Source organism: Pelodiscus sinensis, chromosome 6 (assembly GCF_052426305.1).
Source record: "Pelodiscus sinensis isolate ZL-2025 chromosome 6, ASM5242630v1, whole genome shotgun sequence".
Classification (NCBI taxonomy): domain Eukaryota; kingdom Metazoa; phylum Chordata; order Testudines; family Trionychidae; genus Pelodiscus; species Pelodiscus sinensis.
The window spans coordinates 83,348,679-83,366,342 of NC_143057.1; the positions used below are offsets into that span (position 1 = coordinate 83,348,679).

General features: G+C 43.4%; 1 protein-coding gene across 3 annotated transcripts in view; it reads left to right on the top strand.

The window, feature by feature from the left end:
- Nucleotides 1–14,275, top strand: part of PTCD2 (pentatricopeptide repeat domain 2) — a 37,113-nt gene extending 22,838 nt beyond the window's left edge. For 2 of the 3 annotated variants that reach the window (XM_006124298.5, XM_075932243.2), the window contains exons 9-10: nt 279–392; nt 2,552–3,809. In XM_006124298.5, coding sequence (XP_006124360.2) covers nt 279–392; nt 2,552–2,776 — 339 coding nt within the window. In that variant the 3' untranslated portion in view covers nt 2,777–3,809. Of the gene's footprint in view, nt 1–278; nt 393–2,551; nt 3,810–7,569 lie in introns of those variants that run through there. The other variant, XM_014574172.4, reaches the window with a different exon arrangement.
- Nucleotides 14,276–17,664: the final 3,389 nt, after the last annotated feature.

A 17,664-nucleotide genomic window follows, 5' to 3' on the forward strand; every position in this document is an offset into this window, starting at 1 on the left:
CTCAGAACAACAAACACACACAGCTGTCTCTGAAGACCACTGTCTCTGATTCACCTTGAAGGGCCCAATTATTACAGTGTAAAGGCTGGTTTGGTTTCTATTTAAGTCCTCCCCTATGAAAGATAGATTTTATTCAAGATCAAGAGAACACTTAAAAAATTAAAATTTGTACAGTTGGCTTGTATTTTGTTCTATCAGTCTTGACGTTATTCTCCTTGTAACACATTAAAAGCAAGCGTTTTGGTTGTTGTATATCTTTTTTTTCCCTCTTTAAAAAGATTCTTATACAAGCCAAGTCTGGGGCACTAGAAGATCTTCTGCAGACATTGGAAGCAGCACTGGATATGGGTAATTCCCGCTTAGTGAAAAGAACTGAGTTTTCTGAGCAGGTGGTGAGTTATGAGTCCTTCATAATTGGTTAAATTAGTTAAAAATTATGTAATCATTAACACCGAGAATGAGACCTGTTGGGTGATTCAGCCAGTCCATTCCTTTCCCCTACCATTCCAGGTTTTCTCTTCTTCTAGTAAGTTTTCTAGAGCTTTGGCTTATTTAAGTTATTTTGAATGGAATGCGGAAATAGAACAACTTAAGTGAAAGAACAAAGATTACCAAAAAAGTAATTGTTATCATCAATGCTGTTCATTTATCTATTTTATCATCCCTTCTCTATTATCATTTATTGTATTTAATTTTCTAGATAGCATGAGGTACCAGATAAATGAACAAACTTGATAATTACTTTTGCAGTAGCACCTAAAACCAGGACTTAGATGCTTAAGTACTTTTGCTTAAGTCTTGTTTAATGTCAGTAAAATTAAAGTTCTAAGTTGTGTAAGTGCTTTTTAAAATTGTACACCCTACCTTAACTTTCATATCATTGGGATGTTGTGAGGTTTATTGATGTTTGTCAGGTATTCTGAGATTTCCTACAGAAAAAGTGTTAATTAATCAGTAGGTAAAATACATTATAGGAAAACACTGATTTAGTTGGGTTTGGCAGCACAGCTTTTCCTTTTTCTGAATGTTTAGCAGCATGTTGAACTTCTTCATTCTGAACTGGTCTACTGACTGAGACAGTGTAAGAAGATGTAAATACCCACTTAAACACTTATCTGTAGGATTATTAATGGGGTGGTGGGGAAAGAGTAGGTGTCAAACAGAGTTGTTAGTTGGTAGAAAGATAATTGTACAGTCTGTCTACATTACGGGTATATTTTAAACTACATTACTACAAACAATAAGATACAAAAAATAGGATTTTTAAAAAGCAGCCTCCTGTAATTTACTTGTTTTCATGATCAAAACCCCATATTTCCCCCCTCCATATTCTTTATAGCAGGGGTGGGCAATAATTTTTTGCTGAGGGCTACTTCAAAAATGTCTGAAGTGGCTCAGGGCCACTCCGGAAGAGGAAGGACCTTGAGCAGAAGGGGCTGGGCCAGGATATTTCTGGGTTTCCCACCCCCAGACCATAACTGGTCTGGGGGTAGGGGAGTGCCTTTTCCCTCTCGCCCCCTGCCTTCCTCCTACGTGTCCATGCCCCTGGCTGGAGGAGACATCCCACACTCCCTCTCCCCCAGGCCAATCAGGGCCTGGGGACAGGGGACCATGCAAAGTCTTCTCCCATCCTGCCAGGAGCGTGGCACTTCTAAGTTCCCCATGCTCCTCACAGGGCTGGACCAGAGCGGAGGAAACTTTGTGTGCTCCTCTGCCCCCAGGCTCTGATTAGCCTGGGGGTGAAGGAGCACACGAAGTCTCCTGCAGCCCCATCAGGAGTGCCTGGGACTTCCAAGCACCACATGCTCCTGAAAAGGGGGAGGAAACTTTGTGCACTCCCCCCCGCCTCCAGGTCCTAATTGGCTTGTGGGTGGGAGAGCGGCAGGGCCTCTGCGGTCTGGATCCACCCACTTGGCGGGCTGGATCTGGCTAGCAGAGGCCCTTTTGCCCACCCCTGCTTTACAGGGTTACAAATGTTTTATATTTAAATAAATATTTATAAATTTGTTAAAGACCAAACACATATTTTACCCCCTTGCTTCTGCAGAGTGCATTATTCATCAAATCCATATAAGACAGATTTGCTTGTGAGTTCATCTCTATTTACAGATTTCATGGTGCACAGAACTTTTCAACATTATAGAGGCCTGATTGCACTTTACGTGTAACATGCTAGATTACTTTCATTGAATTTATAGTTCTATGAGCTGGGAAACAGATTCCAGAAAACAATTATATCATTTGGGTTTAAAGAAGAAATAATTGTGTTCCTACAGTCTGTACTAAAACAGAAGCTTTTCAGATACTTTACAGAAGCTTTTAATCTAATAAACTCTCTTCAATTGGTATGCAATCCATGTTCAGTGGCATGTTGCATTGTAACGTGCTGTTTAACAATCTCTTCTTGCAGATGGTTATGCTAAACTTGCATCTCACCCTTAGCACATTTTTTTTTTAATGGAATGGTTGTTTGTGTTGTCTGGAAGGCAATGATTGAATGAGATTTGTATTTGCTGGACTGTTATAGTGTGCCATTATCTCTTCTTTAAAGCTGGCTACAGTCAGGCAAGAGTTGGAGGAAAACTCTGTTTTTCGTGCCAGATTAGAAGATATCTGTGCCAAGCTGCAAGCATCAGGACAGGTAACCAAGCTGACTCTGGATGACATGCTGTGCCAGACTCCTTATCAGAAGAAGCACCATATACAGTTATTAAAGCAAAAGCAAGTGAGCCATCGGACTTTCAGACCACTTCAATCGGCTCTGCTTTCTGAGTAGTTCTATATTTGACTACAAATTGTACTCACAACAGTACCACTTTTAAAAATATGTGAATAAAGCATCTCATCTTCCTCTCTCCTGCAGACAGATGTTTTAAGTCATTTGTCTGAAACTTAAAAAAAAAAATCATGGGTTTTCTTTGTTGAATTCTGATGCTCAAAATAAAATATGAATTTGGGAACTTGCACAATGAAAAATGGAATAATCTGACAGTATTTGAAGTTTCCCTCTTTGGCACTGAAGTCAGGTTTTGCTTACGCTAAAAGCTTTTATATGAAACAAAAAGCACCATGTAGTCCTGACCTGATTCCTGTGGGTTACAAGAGGGTAGATGATAATGTCCATGGATTTAAGTTCTGATTCCTACAGTATGGTGGGTGATGCTCTGAAGACACTAGAGCCTTCAAGTGTAGTAGGTATGCTTAGAGCTTTTATGCACATTGGGATTTAAAAGGTTGCACAAGATTTCTCCAGTTCATTACAAAGTTCATCCCTTTTCTGTCCTCTTTGAAATAGTCAGAGAATTGCTAATGTATTGCTTTTCATAAACGTGAGTGTGGAGATGCTCTGAAAAATACAAGGGAAGCTAATTAATGAGCCTGGATACTGCTTCTTTGAAATAGTTCAAGTCATTAAACTTCAAAATAGAAATGGACTGACCTCGGATTCTGGTTCCAACCTCACACCCCTATGGTTTGGGAGAGTTCAGATTTTCACACAAACACTACAAATCAAGCCCAGCTCTTGCTTAAGGTCTTCTAGAGTAAATGTGATACATGTAACAGGTCTACCAAAATAAATGATGATGTTTCAAGTGTGGTCCTAGCCTGAAAAATGGGACTGTGAAAAAGGAAGAGGGGAATTTAATGTTTGTGTTTTACTGATTTCCAGATGAAATATGCTTTAGTTATTAGGAAAATGTGTTTTCTGACTGCTAGCCTTACACACTCAACGAGGGAGCAGAGGGTCAAGCAGGATTTTTTTTCTTCGTGTGCATTCACACCAGTAATAAAAATTAGAGTCCAAGTTGTGACCTGTGTGTATGTATTGTTTTTGATTGGTTCTGCACATGTCAAAATAATTGGCCCTATAAATGGAAGTTAGTAAATAATCCAATTGATATACAAGAAAGAATAGAATTCAACTCAGTCTCCTCTTTGTTGGCTTTGCGGAAGTAGTAGAAGTAAAAGCATAGGCACTGACCCTAGAATAAAGAATCATGGGCAGACCTATGCACTTATGAAGTCAGCAGGGTTCCATGCAGGATCAGAGGCTTAGTCATTCAAATGAGCCAATATGACCTTGAAAATATGTGAGGAGCAGATTGTATAAAACTGACATTTTCTTATTCAACTAGTCACTTCTTGGTGCAGAATTTCTCTCCTGACTCTGGCACTATAATACATTTTATAGCTGACAAACATGTTTGCTCTGTCAACGTGATTTTTGTTCGTTAAGTTGTATTCTGCTTTGTCCCGCTTAGTAGTGTAAACATTAGATACTATGGGAATAGTGTCATTTGTATGGGCCTGATTTTGTGCCCTCCACAAGTGCAGCATAAAGGATTTACCTTATGGGGCAAACTTCAAATGATGATTTGAGAAATGTAGGCATCTGTGTGCTGCTTTCATAAGCACATGCATATGGTCAAGATAAAATATCATACACACATGTTCCTAGTAGTATTATAGTTGGTTTTGGAGGATTTGTCCTGATGCCCAATATGTTTAACTTTTTATTTAGATGTGTTGTCTGGATTGAGTTAGAACTGGTGTGAAAATTCCAAATTGAGGATAAGAAAAAATTGTCTTTAATCGGTAAATTCATTGACTTATTGATTAAAGACAATTTTCTACTTATCCTCAGTTTGGAATGTTGTCACTAATTCTAACTCAATCCAGACACTAAAGAAGCTTTGAATATTTTCTATTAAAATGAATATTCATACAGTATTGTAAATATATTGGATACAGTATTCATAAAGATGGTTTCAATTCAGTAATTGCTAAACATTAATTTAAGGTAAAATGAAAAGAGCAGAGTGTTGTGTGCACTCAGAAGGAGGCATTTGATATTTAGGAGAAAAATAGTTTGATATAAAATGCACTTTTATGAATAATAAAAATAGTGTGACTTATCTTTGTTAAATTGCCAGTGTATCTTCAATTTTGCTAAATTTCCAAATGCATAAAACAGTGTGACAAAGTGGAGTGAGAGAAATTACTCTCCTTGATATCTGATGATAGGATAAGAAGCAGTGGGCTTAAATTGCAGCAAGGGAGATTTAGGTTGGACATTAGGAAGTTTTTCTTAACTGTCAGGGTGGTTTAAACATTGGAATAAATTGCCTAGGGAGGTTGTGAAGTCTCCATCATTGGCGATATTTAAGAGCAGGTCAGACATCTGTCAGGGATGATTTAGATGGTGCTTCATCCTGCCATGAGAGCAGGGGACTGGACTTGATGACCTCTTAAGGCCTCTTCCAGTTCTAGTGTTCTATGTTCAGTATAAAAATGTGTGCTCCTTGTACAATTTCTGTTCCCGGGTATATATGTCGTATTATGCAGATCAGATTTCCTGGTTGGCGAGGCCCCTCTCCGGTTTTACAAACCAAAGAAAGCCACTGTCCTGTCTGCAACTTAACATTTTTTAAAAGTGTTATCTTGTAACACTAAAGTCCATGTCAGCATGGGCTGTGGTTTACTAATCCTCCATCTTTGCTCTTTCCAGAGTGGAGGACAAAGCCATCAGGCCATAGTTAGTCATCAGCTTCCATTTGTATAGGCAAATGTCATTGTCAATCCTGTCCCATCCCGGATGCATTGATTAGGATGGAGTTGAATACCTTGGCAATAGCATGAGGTATAGTTCTCTACTTTGGTTATTCTCACCACTCTTGTTGATCACTCTGGTTATGTCTGGACTGCAGGCTTCTTTCAGAAGAAGCTTTTCCAGAAAAGATCTTCCAAAACGACTTCTTCTGAAAGAGTGCGTCCACACTGCCAAAGCGCGTCAAAAAAGCAATCTGTGTGGATGCTATCTCACATTTAAGATGTGATTACTATGGATGGAGTAGCCACCAGGGCACCTGTGCTTTTTCTTCTTTCCTCTTCTTTCGGAAAAACTCCCTCTTCCCTGTCCCCACACACCTTTTCCCAAAAGAGCTTTTTCAGAAAAAGGCTTCTTCCTCACATAAAGATATTTAACAATGTTGGAAAAACCCCTCTCTTGTTTTGATTTTCTTTTGAAAAAACGCGATTGCAGTGTGAACGTAAGTGCGGAAAAAACTCTGTAATGTAGACATAGCCTCAGATATGAACATAGAGGTAAGAGAAGTGGGGACCAGAGAAAGGGTTGCTGAAATTGTAGTACACTCCTTTATCTTTAAGGGAGGGAGGGAGAAGCCCTGACTCTGGTAATTGAATCTGGTAATTTTTTTGATGGTCATTTGTAAATGAAGCAAAGATAGGATGATCTCATCAAGGGTAGAAGATGGTACATAAGAATATATAAAATGGGATGCACATGTTAATAGGGTGGGGGGGTATCATCTTTTGCAGTTTACCAAGCCTAGAACAAAGCAAGAATTAACAAATGCCTTGACTAAGTCTTGTGGTACTTTATAACATTTCTTCATAGAGTATTTGCTATTTATCTATTAGGCCTTAAAACCAAGTATACATCAGTCTATTAGATTAGTGATCTACTAGCAGTGAAGGCTTTTTCCCCTTCAGTTCACTATTAGTCTATAATAGTTCTATAATACAATTGATAGTGTTTTTGAGAGGTTTGAAAACCATGAAAATAAATGTATGATGCAAACAAGAGAGAGTGAGTCTTGGAGCAAAGCTCTGTTAGAACTGCTACACACTACAGGTGCAGCACCACCATCTTCCAAAAACCAAGGGAACTACCTGAGGGTAATGGAGACCTACTAAATATGAACTGGTGCAATTCAGCACTAATAAAATTATACTGTTTAACGATGGTGGCACAAAACTGTATGGTATAAAGAATAAATAATACCATCGTGAAAAATAAAGGAGATAGCCAAATAATAAAAAGTAAGCTCAGAAGGACCAAAGGTAACTAAAATTCAAAATATATTTACCATAATTTTTCCAACCCAGTCTTAAACTGGGAACCTATTCATGTATCAAGGAAGATAAGAGTACAAGCAAACTTTGTGGTTGTCGTCTTCTGCTTTGATACTTTCATGCACAGTTGTGTTCTAATTAAATGTAGTCAAGTTCTAAGCAGGTTCCCAGTCTCTCAAATTTTGCATGTCCTGAAGTTATGTGATTAAAAACATGTCAGTGTATTGTAATATTGTCTGTTAGTTTAGGGATTAGTCAAGCAAAGTGCTGACAACTGTGGCTCTGATTCAGCTGCACATTTAACCCCATGTCTAATATGTTTAGGAATAATGTGACTGTGAGCCACAGTTAAAAGTATTTATGCTTAAAACTAAGCACACACTTAAGTGTTTTGCTGGAGTAGAATCAGAATGCTCGGAATCCTGGGGAATCAAGTTTTTCCACAGATATCAATATACCCATATGTGTTATAGTATATTGTACAGTATTGTATCCAGACCCAACAAAATACCATACAAACTAAAAATAATTAGAATAAAAATATTTGAAGGGAAGCCATTAAAACAAAGTGAAACTAGTGTAACAAAATTCAACTTGTTTGCCGTATGACTGAGAGAGAAAGGGAATTCTATTTCAAAGTAATAAATAATCTGATCATATTTTGATATGTTTATCTTTGTGTTTTTTTTTCAGGCACTAGATAAATGATGGAATTTGCAGCTGTAATGGTTGATACTCCGGCTCTATCAGGCATTATGTATTGTTAAAATAACTAAAATTCTTTTTTGCACAGTATAGAATGAAAGAAGAAAATCTATTTGCTCCTGTCTTCCAGTAGTTGCTTAGAACTGTGACACAGGATACCACAGAGGGCGCTCCAGTTCATACTTTCTAACAATATAAATGACTGATTAAAAATTTACGTTTTTAATTAATGAGATTATGTGCAAGGCAGTAACAAAATGAAGTGTTGAAGCAGCACAGGCTTATTTAAACTACCTGAAATTGAGGATTTAATTGATAGAGTTGATGCCAATAAACAAACAAAAAGATTACTAAGTCTAGACATTCATGGCATTTAATTGGAAAATGGCCTCAATAAATTTACTGAAGCAAAATAATCGTTGATATTACTTCATGACAGAAAGTGGTGGAAGCAATCTGAATGGCATGCATAAGAAGATAACTGCCCGTAATCAAAGAGAAGGGAATAATATATAATATTTTAATTAGGAGAATAAAAGAAAAAGAAAATTTCCAATTTTTTTTATTGCAAATCACCAAATTTTAAAAAGTTTCTTTTAGGGTCAGACACACCAACACCATATTGATGACCAAATTTGATACCCCTCCAAGTTGTACCGGATATTAATATTCATTTATTTTTCACAATGATACAAGGTGTGCACCTGTGATGTCTTCTAAAAAAAATTCTTTTCATTCTGTATGTTCTGTCATTTCCACTTCGGTTTAATATCTTTTTAGTGCTTTTTTTTTCTCCCTCCCAAAAAATAATTTCCCATTATTTTCCTTCCCAACAAAGCCCTTATTTGTTATGTTACTGATAGGAGAAAAGGAATGGCCCCAGGCCTCAAAAAATGTCTACATTCTGTTGTGTGTAAGGTCTGAGTCTAGTTTAAATAACTTGAAAAAACCTCAGATTTTTGTAGTATTGCTTAAGGTAGGTATGGACCATGATACAGATGACCAGTGCTATTCTGTTTAATTTTTTTTTAATTAAAGCTGAGAGGTTCAGGATCTGGTAATTGCCTGACTCCAAGAGCTGAGCCATTAAGAAAACCCAGTTTTTGAGCTCTGTTGTCAGCATGGCTCCCATTGTAGATGTGCCTGTTATTTGTGAATAACTATATTTATGGGGGCCGTGCTTCTCCCATGCTAGAGTATAAAGGATGGACTAGCCGTGACCCTTTCTCAGTTTCCTTTTGCTACTCAGAGTAGAAAAATGTAACCTGGCCAAAGCCCAGCATGCTTCTTTTCTTTGAGCTTCAAACTCACCTTTTACACTAGTTGACTACATCATTCTTCACCCTCCTTCTCTTTTTGTTAATTTTCTTTGACAACCCAAAACATAAAAAGATGCTCCCCACCCATGCATGCCACCTATTACAGTGGGGCTAATCCATCTATTTGTATGGATTCTAATCTTTCTGGGTCTAAGATGTTTGAGGTCCAAATAATTCATTCCCCTGGTCAGTAGGCATTGCCAATGTCTCTTCTTTCCAAGGGAGAACTTGGTTCAAGTAAACATTCTGTAGTGGGAGAATTGGTGATGCAAACTTGAACGAATTTTGAAAGTTGATAATAAAAGAGTGGATAAATACAGTGAATATATTGTACTCCAGCAGAACTGAGGCCTAAATTGTAGTGTATGTTAACACTCCCTTGTAAGTAATATTTACATATAACTTACATACTGTACGTTACATATAACTTACAATGGCTCATGGTGTAAAGAGACCTTAGTCTGAATAAGAATCAAAATGTTAGGATTTTTCAGTTTTGGTTTGGTAACTATTTAATCACTGTAAGTAAAGGACCCAATCCTGGGATGTGTTGCATATAAGCAGAGCTCTATTGAAGTAAATGGCGTTAATAGGGCTTTACTCAGGTGCAGTGGTCTGCCCATGTACAATAGTATAGCCAGGCCTGGGGTAAGAAAGCCTGCTCAGTGTAATGTGTTAAACTAGAAAGTCTGCTCAGTGTAATGTGCTAAACTAGAAACAGGAAACTAGTTCGCATAATTTCACTTTACCTAATTTTAAAAAAAAGTTCCTAATACATGAAGTTAGGAGTATAACTTCTCAGAAATGTCTCCTTGCTATTCCTTAAAAACATCACCTCAATGGCAAAAAAAGGAGAAATAAAAGGCGTAGACTTAGGGAAGAACTTCTTCTTTATGTTTAAAGTTTTATCAGTTCTCACATCAGAATGACAGAAAAAGAGAACTATACTGGAGAAAGGATGATACATGTACAAAATAGCATTAGTGGTAAAGTACTTTCAGGGGAAATTCAGACCACAGAATCTGTTCTGCTCTACTTTTACTACCCTTTGTAGAGGTTTAATTTTGTAAGTGTTGACACATGCAAGCTTTCATGCCACAAATATCTGGTAAAATACAATTACTGTCTATATTTAAAAGAATCTGTTGTGTCTATTTGGCTCTAAACATTTAGTAGCAGTCACAGAAGTGAAAACAGATTTGCAGAATAAACCACAACACAAGGCTACACAATTATTCTCCATCACACTGGCTCTGAGAATGCCGACAAGTGTTTCCACAAATGCTGGGTTTGATCCTGCTAAGCCCCTTCTACTACTATTGACATCGATGGGAATTGCTCACTGTCTCACAGAATCTGACCCACGTTGTCCAGTCTCCTGACTGAAGTCAGCAGGATTACTTTGCATTTACATGAGTCTTATTTTGAGCAGAGTGTTATTAGTCCAATGTAAGGCATCTTGCCCCAGGAGGGACTTGGAAATTGCTACACCTTCCGTTCTCTTCCATCTCTCAGATATGCTCCTATACTAGCTTTTTGCTCCACTTTTAGCCAGAAGGGGTAGGAATGGTGTCCCTATCCATTGTTTGTCAGGGGCTGGAAATGGATGACAGGAGGAGGATCACTTGATGATTACCTGTTCTGTTCACTCCCTCTGGGACATCTGGCATTGACCACTGTTGGCAGACAGGATACTGGGCTTGATGGACCTTTGGTCTGACCCAGTATGACTGTTCTTATGTTCTTATTTGAAGCTCCTGATGCTGATCAGCTGATTTATGGCCCCCCTATGGCCTGATTCCATGTCTCTTCTTTCCTATTTAGTGCACCTATCCAGGACAAACTATGATTTGCCCATTGCAACATGTTTCTAGTACTGTTCTTTCCCTAAAACTTAAATATCAGTGCAATATCTAAGAAAAGCAACACTGCATGCTCAATTTGCTCCTGGGATTATAATGCATGTTATAACATTTTGCTTATACAAACACCTAGTCTTCTTTACAGCTGTGGCATTTTTCCTTATAAATTTTCAAGGACAATCTTATAGTGAATGGGTCACGCCAGTTTTGAAGATTTATCATCAGATTAATCTGGGCAGTTCATAGGAAGGCAGAAATGATCCATGTTATAGAAATATTGTCCTACATTTTTCAATAATTCCTTTAATTATGAATAACCAGAAAGGGGCCCAATGAAGGGTGGCATGAAGAGAGGAATGTATCACCATCTTAGAGCAAATCACACTGTTAATGTTCACTTCATCAGAGCTTTTGTTTCCTTGCCAAGATGCATTTGGATTTCTGCCTTAATGAATTACGGTAGAGCACATTGTTGGGAATAAAAACAAATCAGGAGGTTCACAGGGACAGTGAAAATTGATGATTTAATAGCCATGATAGCCTATTAAACAGCTCAACAAACTCCTGATTAATTTATTCTTTTACAAAAATACAGAAGATTACTGTAATTATAATTAATAAAATCAATTTCACCATGTAATACAGTAATTGAGGAAAATCTCTTGTAAATGAAATACAGGATGGAACAGATTCTCTCGCTTTTTCTCTAGTCCCAAAGCACAAATGAGCTCATATTATATCTGTTCTGCCACGTTCATAAGCAGTGGCTGCCATGAAAAGTGAAATGTTTTCACAAGGGGTGGATAAATTAGTTGAGTGGAATAAGAACATTTTGAGGACCACAGATATGTAGCTAGCTTTGCTACAGTATTGTCTATATACCTCTGCACTCAGTAACCCTTAGCACTTACACAATGCTTTAAGAACTTGCAAGCTGAACATTAGCCAGTGAAGCCTCCATGGTATTCATGGGATGAAATTACTATTTTCATCAATTTTACAGAGACTGTCAAACATTTGGGAAGCATCATAGACAATTGCTAAAGGATGCTCGAAAGATGTGAACACTTGTATAGCAGCCGCTGCTGCTATATTTCGATCCCATTAGCAGCCTCCATGAGAAGGATTTGACATCAAGCTTGTTATGAAGGTGGGGATTTATAGATAACCTATTGTACAGCAATAAAATGTAGGTGCTTAGGAATGTTGAAGAGCAGCAGAATATTTTTTATTTTCATTTATTTTGTTAGCTGTTCCATAATAAATGACAAGATGAGGTCAGAAATGAAGCTATTCAAAGCCAAACCAAGTAACCACCTCCAACTATACTTTTGTGTATGAAAAGTATCTGCTTTCCACAGAAAAAATGATTTCTTTGTTGAAAAACTGAAATCTTAAAAATTGGCAAGTATAGTTCTAACCTCTCTAGTCCAGCACCCTCAAGATCTGACTGGTCCCAAACCAGAAAATTTGCCAAACCACAGGAGATCAATATTGCCTAGCAGCTTTACCTGCACTTCCATTAGTTACTGGGCTCTTAGAAGGCATTTAGGGGTAAATTAGAGCTAAATAACAGCACAGAACACTGAGGCTATGTCTACATTGGCAAGATTTTGCGCAAATACTTTTAACGCAAGAGTTTTTGCATTAAAGTATTTGCGCAAGAGAGCGTCTACGCTGGCATGTGCTTTTGGGCAAAAGCATCCATGCCAGTGTAGACGCTCTCTTGTGCAAGAAAGCTCCAATGGCCATTTTAGCCATCGGGCTTTCTTGCGCAAGAAATTCATGTTGCCTGTCTACACTGGCCTGTTGCGCAAGAACACTTGTGCAAGAGGGCTTATTCCTGAGCGGGAGCATCATAGTTCTTGCACAAGAAGCGCTGATTTCTTACATTAGATTAAACAAAGACTGTGAATGGCTCGCTAACTACAAAAGCAGCTTCTGCTCTCTTGGAATTCACACCTCCAGATCAGCTGCTAGAAGTGGGCCTCATCCTCCTTGATTGGATCCACCTCGTCATCTCCAGCCTGATCCTGGCCTGCAGATTTATTCCTGCCTCTGGAAATTTCCACTACATGCATCTGACGAAGTGGGTCTTTGCCCATGAAAGCTTATGCTCCTACGCTTCAGTTAGTCTATAAGGTGCCACAGGACTCCTCGTCGCTTTTACATTAGAATGTCAGTGTTCTTGAGCAAGAACTAGCGGCCAGTGTAGACAGGTGGCAAGTTTTTGCGCAGAAGCATCTGCTTTTGCACAAAATCTTGCCAATGTAGACACAGCCTGAGTGCCACTCCCATGATAAGTGGACATCCAGCTAACTAACATCATGCTGAACGAGAGAGTGCCAAACTAAAGAGGTTCAACCTGTATTTGGTTTTTGTCCCAAAATTGAATATCTTGATTCTAAGATGCCATATGTGTCTGTGAACAGCTGTGATCCAGATGGAAGGGGTGAGTGGTACTTTGGATATGGCCAGCTGGCTTTTCTGAGCAGCTTGTGGGGGTGGGGCAAGCAGAGAGGGAGTCTGACTACGGTAGTGCTGTGTAGTCACTTTCCATACAGACAGCTAGTCTATTTTGAGTCCTGCTAAGCTTTTGACCCATCATAGCTTGTTGTGATGGGATCCACATACTCCTTGGCTGCATCTAGCCTGGCATGATTTTCCAGAAATACTTTTAATGGAAAAGTTTTTCCGTTAAAAGCATTTCCACAAAAGCGTGTCCAGATTGGTCCCGGAGTTATCGTTATAATGATGTGCCTTTGCGCAAAAGCGCGTCTACATTGGCGGGACGCTTTTGCGCAAAAGCAGAAGCCCAGAACCATTTTGAAGAGGTAAAAAGGGCACCAGCCCTTTCTGGGGTCGGTGGCTGGAGCTCCTTTGAGACATGTGCTTAAAGGGATCTCCCTGGACAGCCGTTTCTCTCCTGCTGCGTGCTTTGGGACCTATTGCAGGGACTGACAGCCGTAGCAGTTTTGGTGGTTGCCCTCTGCCTTTTTGGTCACCACTGCCTTTTAGTGCCTTTGCCTGGTTTATTTTTTCATCTCCCTTGTTTTTTCTGCCATGGAGCCAGGGGTGGCCATGTGCCTGCTTTGGCCCCTTCCGGCCATTTTGGAGTGCCTGCAGCTGGTGCTCCAGGCTGCTGCCCTCCTGTTCCAGGACCTGGAGGCACAGATCACTTTGGACTTCCTCACCAGGATGCGTCCCTGTGGCATCCCCACCCCATGGTGGAGAGGCCACTGTGGAGACTGGACACCAGTACGGACTGGTGGGACTGGCTGGTCCTGGGGCAATGGGATGACCAGCAGTGGCTCCGGAACTTTCGCATGCGAAAGCGGACGTTGCTGGAGCTGTGTGCCTGGCTCGCCCCTGCGCTCCAGAGAACCACCACCCGGCTGTGGGCACCCATCCCCGTCGACAAGAGGGTCGCCATCACAGTCTGGAAGCTGGCCACCCCGGACAGCTACCGATCGGTGGCACACCAGTTCGGGGTGGGCAGATCCACCGTCGGTGTCATCGAGATGGAGGTAAGTTCCAGGGGGAGTGGGAGTGGGGTGAAGGGAGGGTGCTGCACTCCATGCCCAGGGGCAGCCAAGACTCCAGGCTGGGTCACCCAGGGGTTTGGGCTGTCCCTCCCTTGCACAGGCCTGATGGGGGGGGGGGGGAGGAGAGGGCCCTGGTGTGTGTGTGTGTGTGTGTGTGTGTGTGTGTGTGCACAGAGGGCATCACCGGGGGGGAGCCCAAGTGAGCGCACAGTCACCCTGCCTTATGTGATGTGTTTCCCTGTGTTTCTCTGCACCCTTCTGCAGGTCGTCCACACCATCAATGATGTCCTGCTCCCAAGAGTCATCCACCTGTGTGACATGGATGCTATGGTGGCCGGCTTCACTGCCCTCGGGTTCCCAAACTGCGGGGGAGCCCTGGATGCAACCCCCATCCCCGTCCGGGCCCTGGAACATCAAGTGGCCCATTTTATGAACAGGAAGGGGTACTGCTCGATCGTACTCCAGGCTCTCGTGGACCACTGTGGCCACTTCCTGGACGTTTATACAGGCTGGTCTGACAGAGCACACGACTCCTGCATCCTCCAGAACTCCAGCCTGTTTCACAGGCTGGAGGCGGGCACCTACTTCCCCCGGCGGGAGTTTACTGTCAGGGATGTGCCTATGCCCATCTGTGTCATTGGGGATGCGGCCTCCTCCCTGCTGCCCTGGCTAATGCGGCCCTACACGGGGCAGCTGGACCAGAACTGAGCCCGGTTCAACGACCACCTCAACCAGGCCCGCAATCAAGTGGAGTGCGCCTTCGGCCACTTGAAAGCCCGCTTCCGTTGTTTGCTCACTCGTCTCGAGATGGGTGAACGGAACGCCACAGAGGTAGTGGCCACATGCTGTGTGCTCCACAATCTTGTGGAGCGGAGTGGGGAGGCCTTCCTCCCTTCATGGATGGCAGCTGAGGGCCTGGCCTATGAACAGCTCCGCACAGCTGCCATCTGCCAGGCGCACCAGGATGGGGTGCGCATCCAAGAGGCCCTGACAGAGATGTTCTCCCAGGCCCCATAGTAGGGTCACCTCAGTACCCTTTACAACTCCCTCCCATCCCCTACCCTTACCCCTGTCCTCCCTTCTCCTCCTCTCCCCTCCCTTTACCGCCCAATAAACACCAAACACAGTTTTTCTTGAACACAGAAACTTGTCTTTGTTTTATTTACAATGGGGAGAGGGGAGACCTTGAACTGGGAGGGGGAGGAGCTACTCCTGGGAGGGGTGGCCCCTGCAACTGCTCCTGCGGGGGCGGACCTGCACATGGGGGGCAGGCTGCGTCGGGGCAGGCTGCATGGGGAGGTGCACAGGAGGGGTAGGGGCCGGAGTAGGAGGGGCCATTGCAGGAGGGGGCAGGGGCAGTGCTTGGGGAGGGATGGCAGGTGCAGGTGGCAAGGCCATGCCATAATGGATGGCATGGCCAATGTGTGCAATGAGGGTGGCGCTTGAATCCACCATGCGGACGCACCGGGCCTGGCAGGAGCCCCAGGCCTCCTGGCGCCACAGCACGTCCACCTCCACACGTCGTGTGATGGCTGCCTCAACGCGCTCGACGGCCTGCACATGGCACCGAAGGAGCTGGTCCCGGTGGCGGAGCTGCCGCTGTGGTGGTTGGGCGGCTGGGGGTGCTGCTGCTGCCACTGCTGCAGGGCTAGAGGGTCCCCGGCTTGTGCTTGGTCCCGCTGTGGGGAACAGAAGAAAGGATGGTTCAGTCAGGCAGCCCGGCCACTGTCCCCACACCTCATGCCCTCCATCCCTGAGCCCAGGTGAACCCACAGTAGTGTGGCTTGGGCCCACTTGGTTAGCCCCCTCCCCCCGTGTTGTATGTTTGCATGCTTGGAGGAGGGTCCTCCTCCATGTATTGGAACCACCAGTCTGTGTCCTGGCCCCTTGGAGGGTGGGAGGGCACGTGTATTGTGTTAACCTGTGGAACTCCCTGCTGGTGAAGGCTGTGAGGCTTTGGGCTAATGAATCCCCACACAGTGCCTGGGAGCACATCTGGCAGACATGGTCTGGGCTCTCAGATCCCCATCACGTGGGATATCTCCTGGACGGATCCAGGAGAGTGACTGGGGAGTGTACTATCATTGCAGCAAAACTCAGGCGGACCTAGGGCTGGCCTGAGCGCTTCTCCCCTCCCCCTCCCGCTAGCCCTCACACACATAGCCCAGGGACATGTGTGGCCGCAGTGGGGACTTCCCTCGGGGGGGCCAGCCAAGGCACCGGGAGCAAGTGAGGGGCTCAGTGGGGGCCACGCTCACGGGCTGTGATGCTGCGGTTTTCCCAGGAGCAGCTGGCTGGGCCGCACAGCCAGGCATGGAACAGTGTGCCGTTCTGTGTGCTGCAGCCTTGTGGAGGTGTGGGCTTTTGCCTGAGCCCCTGGGGCCCTGGCTGGTTCCAGCTGGCATCCACCATTCCCCCTGCTCCCGCCAGATGTGTGTGAGCAGCACAGTCACAGGCATGCCTGGAGCTGCCTGCTGCGGCCACATGGTTTCACGTGCTGCATTCTGCCTAATGCTACGCAGCCCGTGCAGCTCACGTGGCCTGAGTGATGTGCTCTCCCCCTCCCCCCTCCGGGCGCCTGGCTCCTCCTCCCCTCCGCCCTTGTGAGTGCAAAGTGCAACACTCACCAGTGAATCCTTCCCCGGCCTCCGAGGACGCATGGGAGATGTCGGGGCTGCCGGAGGGGGCCTGCAGAGTGGTGGTGCTGGCCTCATCCTCCGACCCGCTGCTGGTGTCTCCTTCCCCCGCCTCAGTGATCCTGGTGACGGGGGTGGGGGGGGCAGTACATGCAGGTGTCCACGGGGACATCCGGTCCCTGTGGTACTGGCTGGCCCAGGATGGCATGGAGCCGTCGGTAGGGGGGCAGGCGTCGGCTCCTGCCCCCTGGATCTTTCTGGCCCGGACGTAGCCCAGGAGCAGCTCTTTTACTTTAGCCCGGACTTGCTCCAGGATCCGGGCTGGATGGCTCTGCTGGGCGAGTACCTGGGCCATGTGGGCAAAAATGTCCGCGTTTTGACGCCAGGAGCAGGTGTCATGTACAGTCTAAAATACTTTTTTTCTAAAACAAATATGTCCTTGCATCAATTCTGAGCATGCAATATCTAAATCAAGATTAGATGTCTTTCTAAAAGTTATGCTTAGCTCAGCCAGAGGTTATGAGCCTGATACAGGAATTACTGAATAAAATTTTATGGCCTGAATTATACAAGTAAATAGACTACATGATCTTAAGGTCTTCTGGCCTTAAGCTCTTATGCCAGGTCATTTTGTTTTTCAGATCCAGATAAGAGAGGAATGTGCTATTTCTTCTAGTTACACATTTTTTGTAGCAGTTTTTCTGCATATGGGAAAAACTGC